Raw genomic sequence first — 19,607 nt, forward strand, 5'->3', positions numbered from 1 at the left:
CCTGTGAGGCTCAGCGCAACCACATTTAGCAGGATTTGTGGCTGAGAACAACTGTTGTTGTATCCATTCATACCTGATTCTTTTGCTCATGCTTTTTTTAGCTCAGGATACCCTCATAAGATCTGCAGATGAAACCTTGCACTACATTGCTCAGGACTCCTGACATTTGCAGCCCCTGGGGCCATGGCAGAACTGGGTCAAGACAGGGACAACAATGGAATTAGCCTGGAACACAAATGGGACCAACATGGTTTAAATAGCCACCTGTCACCTTTACAAGGAAGAAGTCTGCAGATGTGGGCTTTGCTTCCTCTCTTTGTGGGATTTGAATCCACTGACAGCTGTACGCTTAGTTCCAGTTCCTGGAACTCTCTGGAGCAGCAGAAATACTCTGCGTGTGGGGGGATGACAAGAAGAATGCTTTGAGGAGTCTGTTCTTTGGAAACAGATTGCAGCAATTTAAAAGAAAAAAAAAGAGGCAGACTGGGATCCTCATTCATAGAGGAGCTAACGAGATCTGGCACTAAGAGGTGACAAGCAAAGTAATTAGAAAATAATTATTTTAAGAGAGAAAGGGATGTCAAAGAGTAGAAGTGAGTCAAGATAATTTTAACAGAATGAATCATAAAAAACGTACTATATAGTTCCTGTTGTACTGGGTTACTGAGAGGGATGGGCATGCTCCTAACTAGACCTTAGCAAGATCTTAACTAGATCTTTGTCCCTGCAGCCATTAAACAGGGGAAAAGTACAGCAACCAAGACTTTTCTGTCTTCTATTCAGAAAGCTTTTTGAAAACTTGCTTTCACAGGAGCTTTATAACATCTGTAATAGGCCATGTCAAACAAAACCCCAGTGTCACATAAATGCAAGCAGTGGTGAACAACAACACAACAAAAATATAAATGCAATTATCTGTTAATTCATAATGTTCAAGTTTCCATGCCAGGAAATGCAAGACAGTGTGAATGTGTATGTGCTTCAGTGCCTGCTGTCTGCTAATATCCATCCATCTATCTAGATATTCACACAGACATAAGATTAAAGAACCAAGATCTCCATACATATACAAGCCATCATTTCCAGAAACAAAAGGACTGACACTGACAGGACTTGCACTGACAGGAAAGTGCAAGGAATCTTATTCGTCTGACACTTTGTGTTTTTATGACAATTGAAATGCTAGAACAACACCAAAATGCTGTTTTACACTATAAATTCACAGTGAAGTTCAGGGTAGATTTAATGATTATATCTTTGTTCATGATACAACTGGAAGAAAAAATTGTATCAGTCCTCTGAAGCAGATCTTGTGAAATGAAATTCTATTTTTAGGAGCCCAAGCTTGCTCACTTCTAACAATTTTTTTTTCAACTTCTTTGTCCTACTACTTATTATTATAGTAATACCACACTGCAAAGCTAAATATTATTTCATCCACATTTAAATGACAATAGACCACATTTTTTTCACTGCCTTTCCAAATGCTGCAGTAAAGAAGTCTCCTTATTCTATATTGGTTCTGGATGCTTCTATCCTTTATTACTGGAATAATTTCCCTTTACTCACACCTAAATATGACTCCTACTTCAAATTCCCCATGTTTGCTTTTTTCCTTCAATGAAACTGTTCATTTTTATTTTTTCCAAACATTCTATATCTGTTTTAAAAAGCTTTTTCTGAGTAAAATTTGTATACAAGAAATTTAGGGGTAAGCTTGTCTTCCGTGTAGGCACAAAGCTCAGTTTATCTATTTCCAAAAAGAGAACAATAGAAAGTCAAGTCTGATTTTTTATTAGGATGGCAACATCTAGTATAACCCTGAAAGATAAGAAGTTTGTTTTTAAAGAGAATGGGCTACTACTTCTACAGAATTTTAAAGTATTTAAGAAGTTGACACAGGAAATAAGGAAAAGCCTAGCCTGAAAGTAAAGTCCTAGTTATCTTGATGAAATGTCTCTCAAGGGAATTAGTAATTTCTTGGCAGTAAAGCAATGGGCTTGTTATTTTGGGTAGTACTTAAAATCTGAAGAAAGATCTTGGGGTTTGTGACTAAGTCTTAAACAATCTAGATTCTATGCTGGCTCCACCATGTAGTCCGAATGTCACACCAGGCAATTTGCCTGATGTCTTCAAACTTAATTTTTCTTTCTTTAAAATGAGAACAACATTTTTTCTCCCACCAAAATATTCATCTTGCCTGCTTTAGTGTCCATACAATTAAGTCACTGGGGCAACTCACAGAACCACAAGCTCATCACGCACTCCTTTACTCTTGGTCTGGGTTTTAAACTGTGAAGTCTGCTACTACATTTGCATATATAACTAGCATAACAAGACATAGAAATCATCTGAAGGATCTGAGAGTTGCAGGCAGGCAACACTACAGAAAGCTCTGAGTCCGGGAATTAGAGATTTTAACTTTTAAATAAACGTTTTTCTTCTGTAAGAGAATGAAGTACTTCAAATTAAAAAAGAATTTTGCTATAATGCCTCTAACTAAGTGGTAAAGCTCTCCTGATCACAATGGCATGATTTTCTTCCTTTTGCTCATACAACAATCCTTACCTATGTTTTTCAGATTAAAATTTTATTTCTCATCCAGTAATGAGTCCAAAACATGAAAAACAAATAGTATTCCAACACATTTTCCCCGTGCCAATGTTTTAAATGTTACAGGCATAACCATGCAGCTGATTCTCCATAAGTACACAGCGTTACTGTTCAGATGCCCTTTATGCTGTGCAATGGAAGCACCAGACACTGCATGAAGAAACCCAGGTTCAGCACTAGCTTTCTACCAGATCTGAATGACAGCTGACAGAATTTTGAAGCTGGCAGAATTTTGAAGAAAAATTCACAGTGATAAAAAATTTGTTTATTAAATAAAATCACAGCAAAAGTCCTTGAGTACATTCAGTTGGTCAATGAAAGCTAAAACTATTATGATAAATAATGCTGGATGTTATTATTCTGGCCAGCAAAGTTCATTAAGGACATTATTTCTGTCATTGGACAGACATAAAAAAAGAAAGAAGAAAAGGCAAAAGAACTATTTTTCTTGCCTTACTAGTTGTAGATTTAAAGCAAACTCCAACAGCAAGCACTACAAAATTATAAACAAGAACAGCTCTTTGGAAAATTACAAGGCAAAAAGGTGGCCAAGGACCAGAGACAATTACTTCACTGTTTTCAATGCAGTTTCAACTGTGTTTATTTTCATCCATGCCCAGTGAAATGAAACATTTCAGGAAGACTTAGGAATTGCATGGAACTTTCACTCTGAGAATATAAGTGACATACTCACATACTAAAGGACAAGCAACATGCTCAGAAAAACAATGTAATCTGAGATGCTACAAAGTATATTCAAAAGAAAAGTATTGATTCACAATCACCAAATAGTGAAGGAGTTTGAAATATGTAGTCTAGAAGGATACATGCATGTTTTTCTCATCTATGTTCCCTGAAGTAATTGTAAGAGCTTCCCTTCAAAGCAAACAACACATGGCACATCTTCCTAACAAATAGACCAGATGGAGCAACTTGTTTACTATGCAGTGAGTGTTTGCTTCAGATCTACGACAGTAGAAAGAAGATAGCCTGAATGTGTAGGTCACAGGTGAAGCAAAAAGCAACATATGGCAATCCCAAAACCACAATGCAGCCAGAGGAGAGTCTTTCAAAAAACTCTGAAGAAGTAATTCCCATCATTGCCAAGAAGGGAGTAGGTAGCAGGCAGTTTGCATTAGCCAAGACAACCCAATACAAAAAACCACAGAGCCTGAATTATCATCGTGGCAACAGAGAAGAGAGGGGTGCTTTTAGCAGACAGCAATTAAGGATTTGGCAAGCATCTGGAGGAAAGGAAAGGGTGCAAGTCAAAGATAATGCCAGAATCACAGGTCCAGATAACAGAGGAAGATAAAGACACAATGAGAAATATACAGCAGAAAAATAATGAATTCAGATAGCAGTACATCATCCACTAAGACCAACAGAAGAAACAAGCAGAAAAGCAGAGATGTGTGAAAGGACACCTTTGGAGCAGAGTCATCTCAACAACACTGAGAATCATCAAATATTGTGCAGAGGCAGTAACACACACCCGCAAAAGCAGATGATTAACTTTTTGGTTAAGAAGAAACGGAAATAAAGGAAGTTAATGAATGAACTGTAAGATATTTTGAAAGAAGGCAGGAGGAGACTTAGAAGTGAAGGTACAATACAGGTGAGAAACAGGGACTAATAGATGGAAGAGAAAAACTTGTCAGTTTAACAGAGTACCCTTACTTTCTTAAATGAAGCAGGAGTTAATCTACTAAGTGTGAACAGCTTGCCTTGTCCCAGTTAGTTATTTAACCTTCACTTCTTGCTCAGGGTGAAGTACTAAAAGCATTACAGGTGCTTCATAATTACCTCTAGTTAATAGAAGAAAGGGCCATGATGAAATACACCCTTAGAATTTAGTCTAATTTTATCTGTGTGTTTAATTTACCCTCTGCATTTCCTTTGGGTAAATAAAAGTATTTTGCTTCACCTGCTACAGCACACAGCAACACTAAATGCTAATCCAAGAGTTCAGCATGGAACATCTTTCTTTCCTTCATGCTATTAAGAAGAAATCTTGGAGCTTGCTTTGTCTTCCCATGATTGACATTACAGACATGTAACTGGCAGACAAAATCAAACAGCTTAAGATGAAAATACTCACACTGGTGGGTCATGGGGAGCACAGAAACTTACCAGTTGCTATAAAGTTCACTTTGGAACAAAAGCTCAAATGAATTGCACTGTGTCAAGTCAAACAAAAGAAAGTACAAAACTAACAAAACCCCCTTTTGCCTCAGTGAGCCCCAAGACCAACTCAGGATCCTCTCTGCCAAAGAAAGCATGCAGTGCTGCACACTCTCACGACTCGACTGCAAATCTTGCTTTGTTTAATGTCTCAACTTCTCAGGTCAAGTGATTTAGATAAAAAACTACATGTTAAGTGTTCATGTGAAGAAAAACATTTAGTCATAGAAGTGCAAAGAAAAAAGATATAGTTATTTGAGTATGTATTAACTAAAACCTAGAAACTAATCAAAAAACCCCCATGTTATTTTCAACAGACTGTTTTCTGCTGATTTGACTGTATGCTAGAATAAGCCTTATGATATTTGAATGCTCAAAGACAGTGTTACAGCGAACTTCTGAACCTGCCCTGTTACTAATCTACTGAAAATGTGTGTCTTACTAAAATTCCAATTAAGCTTTACTCTTTCACTGGGCAACCTTGAGAAATCCTGTGAGGGACACCACATTTCTCGTCCCTTCTCTTGCAATAAATGAAGCTTCTCCATGTTCACAACCAGAGGACAGCAGTTCTTCTTGCTTCCAGCAGAGAGACAAAATAACAGAAGGCAGCAAGAGAGATTGAAGACTAAACAAAGATTAACCACACTGTCTACTTGTTCATTTCCACGTTCATCTGCATTAGGTCAGCTAAAGCTGCATTTCAAAAAATCCTTTCTTACGGCTTTACTTTCCCAAGTATAAATTGCAAGGGGTCCTACACATGTGAAGTATAAAATGACTAACAAGAATTTAAATGTTGAAACATTATCTACTTCATACAAGAATTGTTTAGCTGAACTAGATCAATATTTCTAAGCACATTCGATGCAGGAATGTTAGAATGACTCAATAAGTTATCACTTGAAAGAAGAGCACAGGTGTATTAAACAAAGTAGGTGGGAGCACTCTGAATTCACCTTATTCATAAATTACTATTTTTCTCACTTTACATCTCTTCACATTTTGAAAACAAACTTACTGATACTGTCTTTCAATCCTTACCTCGTGTTCTTAATGGCTAAATTTAAAACAACATGTGCTTTTAAATTGGGAAACCAGCACCTGGTAACTGAACTGCTGAAGTGAAATCAAGTGTTTAGTTGCCTTGAGTTCCTGTCTTCTTTGACCACTGACCAAATTCAAAACTGATTAACAAGCAATTAGGCTATCTTAGCTATGTTAAAATTAGTCATGGACAATAATATATGTTATTGTTGAAATAATGCTGCTTAGATTTTCCAGGAGCTTTATGTTAGAGAGCCTCTAAACCCAGTCACACTGAAATACAAAAAAATGAGACATCAATTAGAAACACACGGACACAAAAAGTCTATTTGAACAACTTTCTCTCTTAAGATGACTTAATAATCCAGTAAGACCATAACACTGTACAAAAGAAACAACAAAAAAAGATCCAGTGCTCTTCATAAAACACCATGAATATCCACTTCAGTCAAAGGAAGCTACTCATGTCCTACCATATCAAAAGCAGAATACGGAAGAAACAATACAGCACAAAATGAATGCAATATTATATTCAGACACTTAATTAGCTCACCAAAGTGCTCCTTGCTCATCTGAAAAAAACCCCAAAACATACTAAAGTCTGGTTTCCCTTGGCTTACCAAAAATCAAATACCAAACTGAACCTATTCAGTACTCCTAAATTCATCACTGCAAGTGTTAAGTGCTGTGTGGACCAAAGTGGTGCAGGGAAAGAAGAGCTGTAAACAACAGGAAATCTTCAGAGACTGAGCTGCTTTGTATGCTTTTCATCTGTCATTCAACCTACATTCTATGTACTTTATTCTCATCACCTGTGCATCTCCTGCACTTCTTATGTTGTGGATGTTGAACTTCTAAGTGAATAGAGAAATGCAGGAATAGAAGGTTTGAGTTGGTGTTTGTCCCCTGCAGATTAAAAAGCCAATGCTATCAGGTCCAACTTGTCACTGAAACTGAACTTACTGAACTCCAGGGTGTATTTTGTCTCAGTTTCAGCATTGCCCTAGGCAAAATCCCTCAAGAATAAACAAAGAACTCCATGCAACCGCACTATCATCCACCTTTATTCATCCACAGAAAGCGTACTCCTTATGTTATTGTGCTTTGACTATTAACCTTCTGGAAATTAGCAAACAAGTAGGAAAACACAGCACCTCTAACAGAAAATTCACACCTAGCAGAGTTCATACACAAACAATGTCATATTATCTCAGAAGCCTTCAAGAGATTTAGCAGATCAGAAATGTAGTTGTGAATTTTGGAGCCTAAAATTTATTTGCTATAAGAAGACCAAAAAAGAAAATAAAGTATGAGACACAGCATTCTTATTTCATACTGATGCTCTAAACTTGTCTTTTATTATATAGAACAACAAAGAAGGACAACACAAAGAGCCACTAAATTGTAGGCACGCAAACAACATCTAAAGCTTAATTTTTTTCTTGCAGTTTGAATGAGCAATCCCATTAGTCTCTTGGTCTGAACAGACAGGCAAACACATCCACTGGCACTGGTTTACTCAAAAAACAGCACCTTAAAGCCAACTGATATGACAGCTATCAATGAGCACATATGATTGCTGCCATAGGTATGCCGCTGATTAGGTGGCTATCTTCTCAAGCACAATTTCATAGACTTTATATAGGAAGGGTTCTGCAAAAACTAAAGAGCTGTAAAAATTATCTTATTCTTCCAAAACTCTGAGGCCTCTTTCAGACTCATATAATCTATAGTTGCAGACTTTTCCATCTCATCCCATGAAAAAAAATAGGCAATTCTGTAGTTACCAAAAGTCAAAAAACTCCACCGAAAACAAGCCCCCAAAACTACCAAAACCCCCAAAACATCAAATAAACATCAACACCACTTAACTTAATGCTCTATGCTCTATTATTTGTGGGTTTTGCAGGCAAAATGTTCCCTGGAAGAGTTCAAGTTACTGTAAGACCTAGTTTTCCACTATCCATTATCTGAAATTGTCGGAAGACCAAAGGCTGAAACTGCCTCTGAACTCTTCCCCAGTCGATTGAAAGGCTTATCGGTGGTATCACTGGAATGAAGATTTCATCATAAATCCTGTGTGACTTCAGGGTGTGTAGATTAATAAAGGCACATCATATACTGCAAAATTACAAAGCCTTTACAAGGAACAGTCGAATTCTCTTAGAGAACTCTGGACAGATGGCAGGACTTGACTATCACTAAATCAGCTTAGTCAAATGCATTATTAGTTCTCCAGCCCAATATTTGCTGCGTATTCCCACTGAAACTGCTGAATGAAAAGGGCAATGTGTCAAGCTTATAGCAAGTAAAAACCAGAAATCCATTTTTGTCCAAGACTCATCTCCACCCAGTGTGCTAGAAACTTATACAAATTATAAAAAACCAAAGCTCCTCTTGAAAAAGCAGCTCATTACAAAACACCAAAGATCAAAACCTAAACTCTACTTTTTTGTGTGTTTGCTATTTAATCAAGTGTCTGTTAAGCTGCTTCCTTGAGACTATGGAGCATTTCAGGAAAATCAGGAGGTCAGACTGACTGACACAGAACCCCCACATCAATGAACAAGCATAATGGGCTTTCAGGTATCTAAAACAACAGGTCCCTCAAAGGCTGGAGTGCAGCTTCTCTGTGAGATAATTCCATCAGCAAGGGATGAGTGATTCACTTATCAGAACTGCCACATAATGCTGAAGCACAAATTAATGCTTGCAAGAAAAGATGCATGATTCTGCTTTGGTTTCTAGAAGGCAATTCTGAGCTCTTGTTAATTTTCCTCTTAAAAGCACACAGAATCAAAAGCTTTCATAGAATTATCAGGTTTGTAACCAAGCATTCACAGAGAAATTTTTTTTTCAGTACATGACGAAGACTTATTTTGATGGAAGTCACACTCATTCATATTTTACTAAAAGAAATGATTCTCAAACATTTTTGCCTGTCCTCTGCGCAGTGACATTTCTTCTCCCTTGTCACCATAAGGTTAATGCTCAGGAAGGAGAACAAAGTGATTATTACTGTGCATGACAAGGATTGTTTGCTGCAGCAATTACTCCTCAATCAGAATCTTACTTTTGTTTACACTCAACACAGATAAAAAAATGAACCCTAGATACTACTATATGCTAAATATACATTTTACACTGCTTGAATTATGAGCAAGTAACACACTTTAATACAGGTGTGGCATGGCTTTTAATGCAAAATTATGACACCTCTTTTGAAATCCTAACATTCTCTGCTATTAAATACCTGTTCTCATTTTCATCTGCATGAGAGAGGTAGTTAATTTTATTTGCATCAATACACTGAACTAACAGGTATATTCTCATTTGTATGACAGGGCACACTCTATTCTTATAACCTGTGTATTTATTTCCCTGAATTATTACCTAAAATACAGTCAATGCTTCGAGTTTCCAATTAAAAGGTTAAAAAAAATTAATTCCACAGACAAGTACTGTGATTTTCACTGTATGTTAAGATTTTTAATAGAGATACGGAGGGCTCATGAATAGAATTTGCATAGTCTCCCTAAAACATTTCTACAATTGATTCCTTCTGTGATTTGACTCGGACTGAATTTATTCACCGTTGTTTGGGACAGGCTATTTAATTCCCTCCTGGACTCTTAAACAACGTGAGAGGTTGCGTGTCTCCGTGCTAGCACACATCCTGGTTAACTGCATTAATCACACACAACAGGCCTGTGCTCAGTTAGGTGGGTCTTTTCAAACAGATGGCAATTAAACCCTCCTACATATGAATCACTTTGCATTCACAGAATACTTTCTATATGAGCACTAAATATTTACCAATGAGGCTGGCATATTTTATATAATTTCACCACCTCGGCTGAGATGACTGAGGAGCGCTATCGTTATGTACTAACAGAGTTATAGGCAGGTGCAGATTAAACAAGGTCACCTTATTCCTTACTCCCATCTTCCTATTACAGCTATGGCACCTGGACTCTGAACTTGACACACCACTCACATTGCTGGCTTGAAATAAAGGGCGTAGCAATTCCGGATAGTTTACAGGATGTTTTGCAAAAAAAGTTATGATGGTGATTAGTTAAGATTTTAAGAAGTTTCCCACATATCCTAGTATGGTCATTTAGGCCACACTCTCTTCCACAGGAACCAAAAAGTGAGATGAGCTGTCTCTGCTGAATTCCTAGTTCTGAAAAACACCAACATCATCAACTTTAAGTCGAATGCTGCAACCCCAAAGGAATTTTGGAGGAGGGAAAAGCCACTGACTCCACAGCCTCCTTCAAAATGACAAAGAGAAGAGTCAATATCCTAATGGTCACAGTGCTGCTTATTAGAGACATTCTAAAATGAAGCCTTTGTCTCACGGGAACCTCCAATCTGCTTTTCTACTATCAACAAATACATTTTTAGAAGATCAAAATTAGAAAACTCTTTTCCCATGAAAGATGAAATACAGCATATTGAACTGACTCTTACTATATAATTTCATTTGAAACAAAAACACTTCTACTTTCCCCAAATAAGTATTTTATGTTTTGTTAAAAATATTTTAACAGTGGTTTATTATCTGTATTTTTAGTATTAGAGCCTTTGATTACCTTCCTTTTAAAAAACACAAAGCAAAATTGTAAACAATATTTAGTATGCAAAGCACATGATACACTAGATTATAATTTTTAAATAAGGCACTAGATTTGTGAACTGAGATTTTACAAATCCTGAAACAAAAGCAGGATGTGTTTGCTTAAACCAAACCACACAAAGCAATAAAATGTGCCTACTTCCAGTTTCTGTACTTCCATCTTTTATGAATTCCTCCTTACACTGTATCCTGCAGAAAGGACATTTAATACTTGAAAAAATCTGGATAGCCTTAACATTTTACTACTTGTAGTTGAATTAGCTGACCTTTCATTTTGTCTTTATAACCAGCCATCATCATGCACAGTTTGTCTATGAATAAACCACTTGGTAACAGCACTTTGTCACCTTCACATATATTATTGATGAGAAAGCTGACAACCCGCCTATTAAGATGCTCCACTTGTCCCATCTCCAGGCTCAGCCTGAGGTACGGATGGAATAGTTGAAGTGAAAACTCAGTTTTACATTTCAAAGAAAGTTCAAAGGCAGTGAGAAAAGGCTGCCCTGTAAAGGACACAGAAATTGTATTTATTGCTGGAAAAGTTTTATTGAGTAGACTGTATTATCTACTCTGTATGATAATAAAAATCAGACCATGAGTCCACATCTTGTTCAACTAGATATTCTACTTAGTTTTGCGTTCAGTCTTGGATTTAATCTATGAATCTGACAAATCAAACAATTACAACACTAATCACAGCTTAGTATCAAAAATACAGATTCAAATAATGGTCAAGATATAAACCAAGCAGATTCAAGTGGATTTGTGTTTCTATTGTTACCCCAGAAAGACATATAACAATATTTCTTGGGCCCCAAAACATTGCCAAGGTGATAAATTAAAGGTCATATCAAAAGTACCTGAAATCAGGATGCCTTTAAATGAACAAACCCTGAGATCACTTGCACTCTCTGCTTCCATCCAAATTCTCACATTGCCAAAAATCGCCAAGCCATTCCATAAACACTAAGTATTTATTCCATCACCTATTAGTCCTTTCTAAAGTAAGTATAACAAAGTAATTTATCCAACAGAAATTACCTAAATTAAATATTCTTTAAAATACCTATATGTTTTAAAGAGATTTGTATCAAATGAGATTACATTGGCTGTATAGCAAATCTTTAATTCTGGTTTTGAAAAACCACACAGCCTTTCTTTCCTGTATTTTTGAACATGAGACTAAATATCCCATGTTAAGACACACTTATCAGCTGCCAACGAAAATCGTAAATACAATACACAGCACAACTTTGCAATGATAACTCCACACTGTAAGTATACTACATCTACTCCATAAGTTAATGAAAAAGAGCTAAATCAGCACTAACCAAGAACACAAAATACTTCTCTTACCTCCATTTCTGTGCAGTATAAACGGTCCGATTTATCTGTAAGAAGAAAAAAAAGTTTTCAGATTAAGTAAGAGACAGTGGGAGAATAAAACTAAAAACATGAATCACTTCTCTTTTTTGAGTAATTACCAAGTATTCTTTGTCTTACTTGAATCACACATTTCAATAATGTTTTTATTATATATGCATCATTGTATTAACAACAAGAAGGCCCTACCCTTTTTATTTGGATCCTTCACAATACTTGATCTTAAAAAGACGTGTCTTTACTGCCTGGCTTCATTATTTAAATCATATGATTGATGTTTGGCCATGGAGGGAACATGAAAACATGTTGGCTTAAATTAAGCAGTAGCAAATAGTTATTTCAAGAGAATAAGCAGCATTAATTCATAAACTAGGGAAAAGCCACTGTTTCATCTGATACTTCTGGGATTTCAAAGAGTTCAACAGAAACACGAAGTTCAAGCAAATTAAAGTTAAAACATTACTGTACTATTTTTGTAAGTCCTACTCGTCAATTCTTGCATTTCCTCCAAGTCCAGAGAAATCACTTTGGAATTTGTATAATAAAGAAAAATTAAGTTTCTGAATTGTTTCATTAAACAGAAATCTCAATTTTCTGAAACACAAAACAGTTTTATACCAAAGTGGCTTGACAGCTTGGCAAAAAGAAGACTGAAATTTCACAGCACATTAGGAAAGTATCATGTCACTAAAAGCAGCAAGTTTATAATTTTGTATTAATAATCCTTATTAAAGTAGAGTGAAGGAATCCTGACAAGATGATTTCCTTCTGGAAGAAAATGTATTCAAGAAAGTTAAGAATTCCACAGAAATCTATCCATTTGAAAGGGGACCTCCCAAAACTTTAATTTCAAAACACACAGATATCAAATTTTAGCTTCATTGCATTCACATGGCTGGTTTAGAATTTGCAGCTTTGGACTCAACAGCACAGAGCCAACAAAACACATTACATAATTTTGAGACCTCATGTACTCAAAAACTAGAAGAGGATGCATTCACTTGACTGTGCGTACTCTGAGAGTGCATGTTCAGGTGATGATTAGGAAGGATTTACTGCAGTAGTTCAGAAAAGCCTGTGATTTGTATCCATAACTGGAAGGACTATTTTATCAGACTGGCTGACAAGCCCAAGGAAGCTCAACCAACTGGCTGGCACAATGTTTGCACAGAGAAGTGATTGCACTGACTTCATATGACAAATGTGAACGGCATGCAAAACACTCAGCTCTGGGGAAGAGTCACCTGCACAGAAAAAAACTAATTTTTCATACTGAACTAGTCACCTTCCTTTTGAAACTAAAGGTTAAACACGTCCTGAATGAATAGGGAACACCCTCCTAAAAGAGTGAAAGTTGTTTACTTTCCTTTTGAACTGTTGCCAAAGCAAGCTGAATACTTAGCACTGGTGTCTGACTTCAAAAGCAAGAGCAGAAGAGTGACTTAAAAAGGCTTTTGCATCACATTTTGTCTTTTCAAAAGGACTGGTACCTCTGGTTCATTCACTTTCAGATCCACATAATAAATTTCTGGTGTTTAAAATGGTAACATTCACGTGATCGTTACAAACTATAAACAGGAGAAAGGTACTGAGAATGTTTTTTAACTGCTACAATTATTAGCAGATTTATTAATGTTAGGGGCTACTTTTGTGAAATCAAATGACAGATGACTAAAACGATGTATCTTTATGATACAAGATAGCACAAGATTAATTCAGAGAAATGTAGTCAAGACAGGAGAAGAAAAAAGCACATCCTGTCTTTCAGAAGACGGTACTTTTAAAAAAAAATTAGTACTTCATTAAAAGGTGCTAATTTTAAACCTATAGCAATGCAATTAATACAGAAGGCCACCAATGTGTGCAATCACTGATAATTTAAAATATCTGGACTTGCATCTCCTATGGTCTGAGAGAACAGGAGCCAAGCTGTCCTCTAGATCCTCTGAGTAGCACCAAGTACTCATTGCTTCACCTCATAGCAGTGCTGAGATCCTATAAACATCCGTTTAGCAGAAGTCCCAAACAATTCCTGAAGCAGAGAAAACAAATAAATCAGTCCAGACTAAAACAAAAAAGACAAAACTTGAATTTCTGAAAGTAACAGCAAGAAGCTTATCTTCAGCTCCTTTGATAAACTTCCATGATAGCTGCTCCCCAAGGAAAAGCACTCAAACTCTGGAAATTTCCCTTAGTTCATTTATGGTACTATCAAAATTTACTACTGCTTTCAGAGCAAATCATAACTCATTTTTTATTCTATTATTAAACTCAACTATTTATTCCTACTTATACCAGTATTGTCATGAGTCCATGCGCTGGAGCAAGAAGGGGGAATAACAAGTGTCTCATGCACCCAGACAGTAACCTAGCTGGTGCAAGCTACTGAGTTACAACATTTTAATATACACTGCATTATGGTAATTATTAACCATACCATTCCATATGCCTCTGTACCCTGAGTCCAGCTATACACTGAGCAGATTTCCCAAAGCTATTTGCAGTCACTTGTGGACTCTCTCCATCAGGAATTTACTACATTTCTGAAGAGATCATTAACAATACTGTTAATGCACTTACATGCATCTATCAAGACTGAAATGAATTTGCTTTTATATGGCCCCTGCAAGCCAATTTATTTATACTGACTGGGAGTAGAAATTTCTTCTCTCTTCAGCTGACATGACTGAAAAAGCAGTAACTCATAAATGTAGCCTAAGGGTCACACTTCCTTCATTTGCACTGGGAGAAAGAAAAAATTCCCCATAAGTCATAGAACAGTCTCTGCAAGCAGGATGAAGTGCTTCTCTGGTAAACAGGTGAAGCCTTAAAAAACTATTTCAGCTGCTGCTTTTTAGCATAAATGCAGGCTTCTCCAGACTTCAGAACCATTCGACTAGATATTCATCTGTGCAGCATTTTTACCACTCTTACTGCCTAAAACTATTCCACAGTATTCCACAGTAATCTCCCATGACAGCTTTCAAATAGAAGTTAATGCATTCATTACTAGTAAACAGCATAACTTTAACTGCCAACTTCAGTTTATACACAAGCTACAGTTTGGAAAATTAGAGCATTTTTCACTCTCAGCTTGTTGAAATGCAAAAAATGAACAGTTTTTGCAAGAAGGAAAGTGACTTACTTTGGAGGTTTCCTGTATTTCCAAAAACAATCTCCAGAGGGACACATTTGCCAGAAAAAAAAAAATAAAAGAAACCCCAAACCTTCACATTCATTTTTTGTTCTTCAAAATTTCTATTGGAAAATCATTCTTCTGTCAAACCCTCAGCAAGAGGAGTCATGATAAACTTTCCTCAAGCACTGTCTCATCCTTCAAGGAGGGAGCTCCCTGTACTACCAGTGGTAAGAAGCACACATTTAAGACTGAGTTTTAATAACAAAATAGTTAACTCAGTATGTTAGAATGGACTGACACAGGGTATTTGTAGGGCAGCACGTGGCATGTGCCAGCCCATCTGCACTCCTCTATCTGAAGAAAAATCAAGCTACAGGGTTGACTTTAGTGAAGTGACACCACAATCATATGGCCACTATTTCAGCTATAATCAGCTGCTCTAAGAGCCCTGCAGCTCAGAGCGTCTCCCCAGCCTTCCTCAAGTGTCTCAGACTCCTCCGCTCAGATCCACAAGCATTTCCTTCAAGACAGCTTCTTCCAGAATTGAAATGATAAGCACTGATTCTCTGGCAACAGTGTGGCTGATGCACACATTGGCAACAAACCTGGAACTCCTTTTGTGTTAAAGATTAATATTATAATTAAATGTCACAGCCCACTTCTACAGGTTTGGAGTGAAATCAAGCTGGTGTGGCTGCAATAACAAAACTCAAGTTGCCTGCAGAAATGACAGACTCAGCCTGTATGTACTGGAGGACAGTGGAAGAGGAGGATGAAGAAGAACATAAGGATTAAGCTAAGGAAAGGGAGCAAGGAAGAACATGAGAGTCACTAACTCAAGTTCCTTCAGTTGAACGGTCTTTAATCATGCCCCCCAAATTAACAATAAACTGAATTTGTATTTGCGTTCTAATTTTTACATCAAGAGGCACTGTAGCTACAAGAGTGAGCTTTTCTTTGCTCTTAAGAGAATGAGGACTCCTCAAGTAAAAAAAAAAAGTAGTTCAGGTTCACATTTAAACATCAAATTGCAGAAACTGGAGTTTTGGCAACTTTGGAATTACCAAAACCTGGAGATTTTGTAACTAATCTAAAACCGATCAAGTCAGTTACCAAAAATGACAAGTTCATCAATACAAGAGTCAAGATGAGCACCAATGAAAGGAAAGGCGATGAAAGAAGCAAGCAAAGGTAATCATGCAACAGAAGGAAAAGAAATAAATATGCAAAGAATGGGATTTGTAATTAAATGAAGGGAGAGGAAAATACTGATGTAGGAGGAGTGAGCCAGGCTGAGGACAGACAGTGAAAACTTGTATGATAAAAAGAAACAGCAAAAAAAGTGAAAAAGACAGAGACAAATAAAGGCAAAGGATATCTTAGGAGTAAGACACATCAGGATGCAGGGAAGAAAGTCAAAAAGAGTGAGAATATGAGGAAGTGGAAGGAAGCAGACAGGATTAGGAGAGGTAATCAGAGACCCCTCAAAGCAGGAAGCACAGAGACCCAAGCTCTTAATAAAAATACTTAGGCTTTGAGGATCAACATATCCTTCCTTTAAACTGTAATTAGAAGGTAAAAAGAAATGGGATGACGTTTTAGAGCTTGTGGCTTTTTGGATATGACTCATGATTTCTGTATCAGACTACAGCTGATGACTTAGTAATTATATGTCCCATTTTTCTGCTTAGGAAAGGAAAGAGAAAGAAAATATAAGGAAAATTCTTAGAGAGGTTTCTAAACCAATGGCAATCAGGACTTTCCTTCCCCGTGCCAGTCTTTTTTCATGCCTCCTTTTTTCTTCATTCAACACAAAGTTACTCCTCATTTTGAACAGTCATAAGCAATCTTTTTGTCTATTGCACAAAGCAAGGGTAATGACTAAGAGGTCTTCTGTGCTAATACCCTGTTAAATTTTGTAATAAAAATATTTTAAATTACAAATTAACAAATCCATGCTACCTTAGTGCTACCTCCTAAGATATAATTAAATGGTTGCTCTTTGTCTTGTCTCATTTCTATTCTGCACAAGGCTGTGATCAACATATGATTTTTTTGTGTTCCACTGCTCACTCTCTTTAGCAAACCTGTAAGTTTTCCTAGGGATCACATAAATTTTTGTTACCCTAAGACAAATACTGTGATAGTTCTGCATCTCCAAATGCTGCTGAACTCCATTCAGAGCTGCCAGTCTCTTCTGTAGATGCTTAAATACAGACACTGCACTCACTCTCCTCTGGCCTGATATCAACCCTTCCCCAAAAAAGTGTGAATTTGCAGAGTTCATGTGTCTTGATTTTTATTTTTTAAAATTTCTGTTTCTCTGATCATGTTCTAATTTTTCCTGGAGCTACCCAACTGCCTGCTCATTCAACAAGTATGCGTGCTCCTGGCAGAACTGTGACTGCATTCAAGTCATCAGCAGTTTTTACCCATAATTTTTGATGGATCCAGAATTTCAAGCAGGTAACAGCTTTTCTAAACTGATAACTCAGCACTACTGCATCTGTTAAGAACTGTCACCAGCTGTTAATAAACTCTCTCAAGTAAATGAAAAAGGAGTTCTCTTAATTGTTCTCTACCTCAGCTATGTCTTTGCAGTCTTGTATTTACACTATACAAAGTGACTCATCTCCTTTTGTTCCTCTTAAAGTGCACAGTAATAAAACACAGTAATGCAATCATAGTTGCATGTGTCATGCAAGCTGTTTTAAGGTTTTATAAGGAACAGAGCAATATTTCTCCTTTTTGGATCTGATGCTGTAATGTGATAAACTAATTCAGAAACAAAGAGTACACACTCTCCAGTTTCCTTTTAACAGATACTACGAAAAAGCTTCTCCACTTCCATAAAGATATGTTAATTGCCAACATGGATCCAGGATGTTACGTACCTTTAATCCTCTTGTCACCTGCAACATTCCTACTGCACTCTTGGCAAACACACTCACGCTTGGGTAAGACTCATCCACAGCTCTGCTGCTATGCAGGTCATTTGCACTGCCTGTCGCTCTGAATCATCCTGTTCAAGGCACTCTCTTTCTCTCTCCCCCTCTGTCACATCATACTCTGCTACTGTCTTCATTTCCAAAGCTCCTCTTGTGCTCCCCCAGTCCCACCCATCATCTCTCACTGGGCACTGTGGGGTAAACTATGACCTCCAGCCAGTCCTGAAGCTGGACTCCATTATCTATTTCCCTCCCCCCCCCCAAAAAAGCACCTTTGTTCTTTCTCCTGCAATGCCCCATAGGGACATGATATTAACTCTCTGCAACATTACAGCAGATGTCTCATTTTTCACTCTTCTCTTCAATTGCTGTTAACAATGACAACTAAAATTCCATTTTCCTTTCTACAGCAACATTTTTACTACATTAGCCAAGAAAACCTCCGTTAAAGTACAAATGTCTTATCTTTTACTTTAAGTCATTATTAATTTCAGGAGCCCACAATTCCTCTAAGTTCTTCTTTCAAAGTTCAATGTTTTCCTTAGGAACAAATGCAGTTTTCAGACAACACCAAATCGGACTTCATTTGTTCACTGCATACTTCCCATCTTCAACATTTCTCCATACAAATATAGGTAACTAAGGTCACTTATCCCTGTTGGCAATTTCCTTCCATTTCTTTTGTGCAGGCATTTGAAATACACACTTTATTTTTAACCAAATACATCATTTTGTTATGCTGAGATCTTTTCTTTACTTATTTTGTCCTCCCCCACCAGAGCTGCCTACATTAGAATGCCCAGCATCTGCTGATATTCACAGAGAGCCCATGTAACCCCCCAGTGCACGGGATGCATCCGCATAAGCCATGACTGGAAGCCTTCCAGTTCATGCTTACGTACTGGGAACCACACTGATGACAGAAAGCCTGGCATAAATAAGGCCTAAGCTTTCTCTCTTCCACAGATCAGTAGAGCATGAAGAGATAAAACCATCAACTCACCGAGGCTCCTCTCTGCTGTCTAGTACTATTTTTTTCCTACCTTGATTTCCAATATTAAAATACCTATATAGGTATCTATCTTAAAATTCTTGCACAAAAAAGTGAGGCTCAATACATCGAGACTTACTGTTTTAAAATACAGATGTTTCTGAATACCCTTGAATTAAATTTGAATTCTGAACATAATTAAGTCCTCATCCTAAACTATTTATTTTAGCAGGATTCATAAAAACACCTCTTTCAAAATTTAAATAGCAAGAAAGGCTGCTCCCATCCATCATCTTTAAAAAGGGTCAACAAAATTAGAAGAAAAATGGCAGTACATTAATTTTCCTCTAAAAATCATTCATATTTTTCCTCAGTGCTCCAGCAGGGACTGACAGATAAGAATGTCTTCATGCACACAAGTTGAATTTGCATCTATTCGTCCTGTTTCTCCACTCTTGCCTTCCAAAACCTGGGCACACAAGGATGTAAGAGGGACATGGAAGTCATTAAAACTGCCAAGACAACATAAACTATTCTTCACCAACATGTCTCACCCTGAGCCCTCCAAGTCCTGTGAAAGCCACCATGCAGTCAACTTTTCTGTGATCTTTTTTGATTCAAAGCCAGAATACTCCATGCATTATGCCCTCCTGCTGA

At 37.1% G+C, this 19,607-nt stretch overlaps 1 protein-coding gene across 4 annotated transcripts in view; it reads right to left on the bottom strand.

Annotated features, from left to right (window-relative positions):
* The window catches only part of SPIRE1 (spire type actin nucleation factor 1), a 116,190-nt gene extending 104,266 nt beyond the window's left edge, over nt 1-11,924 (bottom strand). For all 4 annotated transcript variants that reach the window (XM_017729467.1, XM_017729465.1, XM_017729466.1 and 1 more), the window contains exon 1: nt 11,846-11,924. In XM_017729467.1, the coding sequence (XP_017584956.1) occupies nt 11,846-11,851 (6 nt within the window). In that variant the 5' untranslated portion in view covers nt 11,852-11,924. The remainder of the gene's footprint in view (nt 1-11,845) is intronic.
* Nucleotides 11,925-19,607: the final 7,683 nt, after the last annotated feature.

This window comes from Corvus brachyrhynchos, unplaced genomic scaffold (assembly GCF_000691975.1).
Source record: "Corvus brachyrhynchos isolate BGI_N302 unplaced genomic scaffold, ASM69197v1 scaffold331, whole genome shotgun sequence".
Lineage (NCBI taxonomy): Eukaryota > Metazoa > Chordata > Aves > Passeriformes > Corvidae > Corvus > Corvus brachyrhynchos.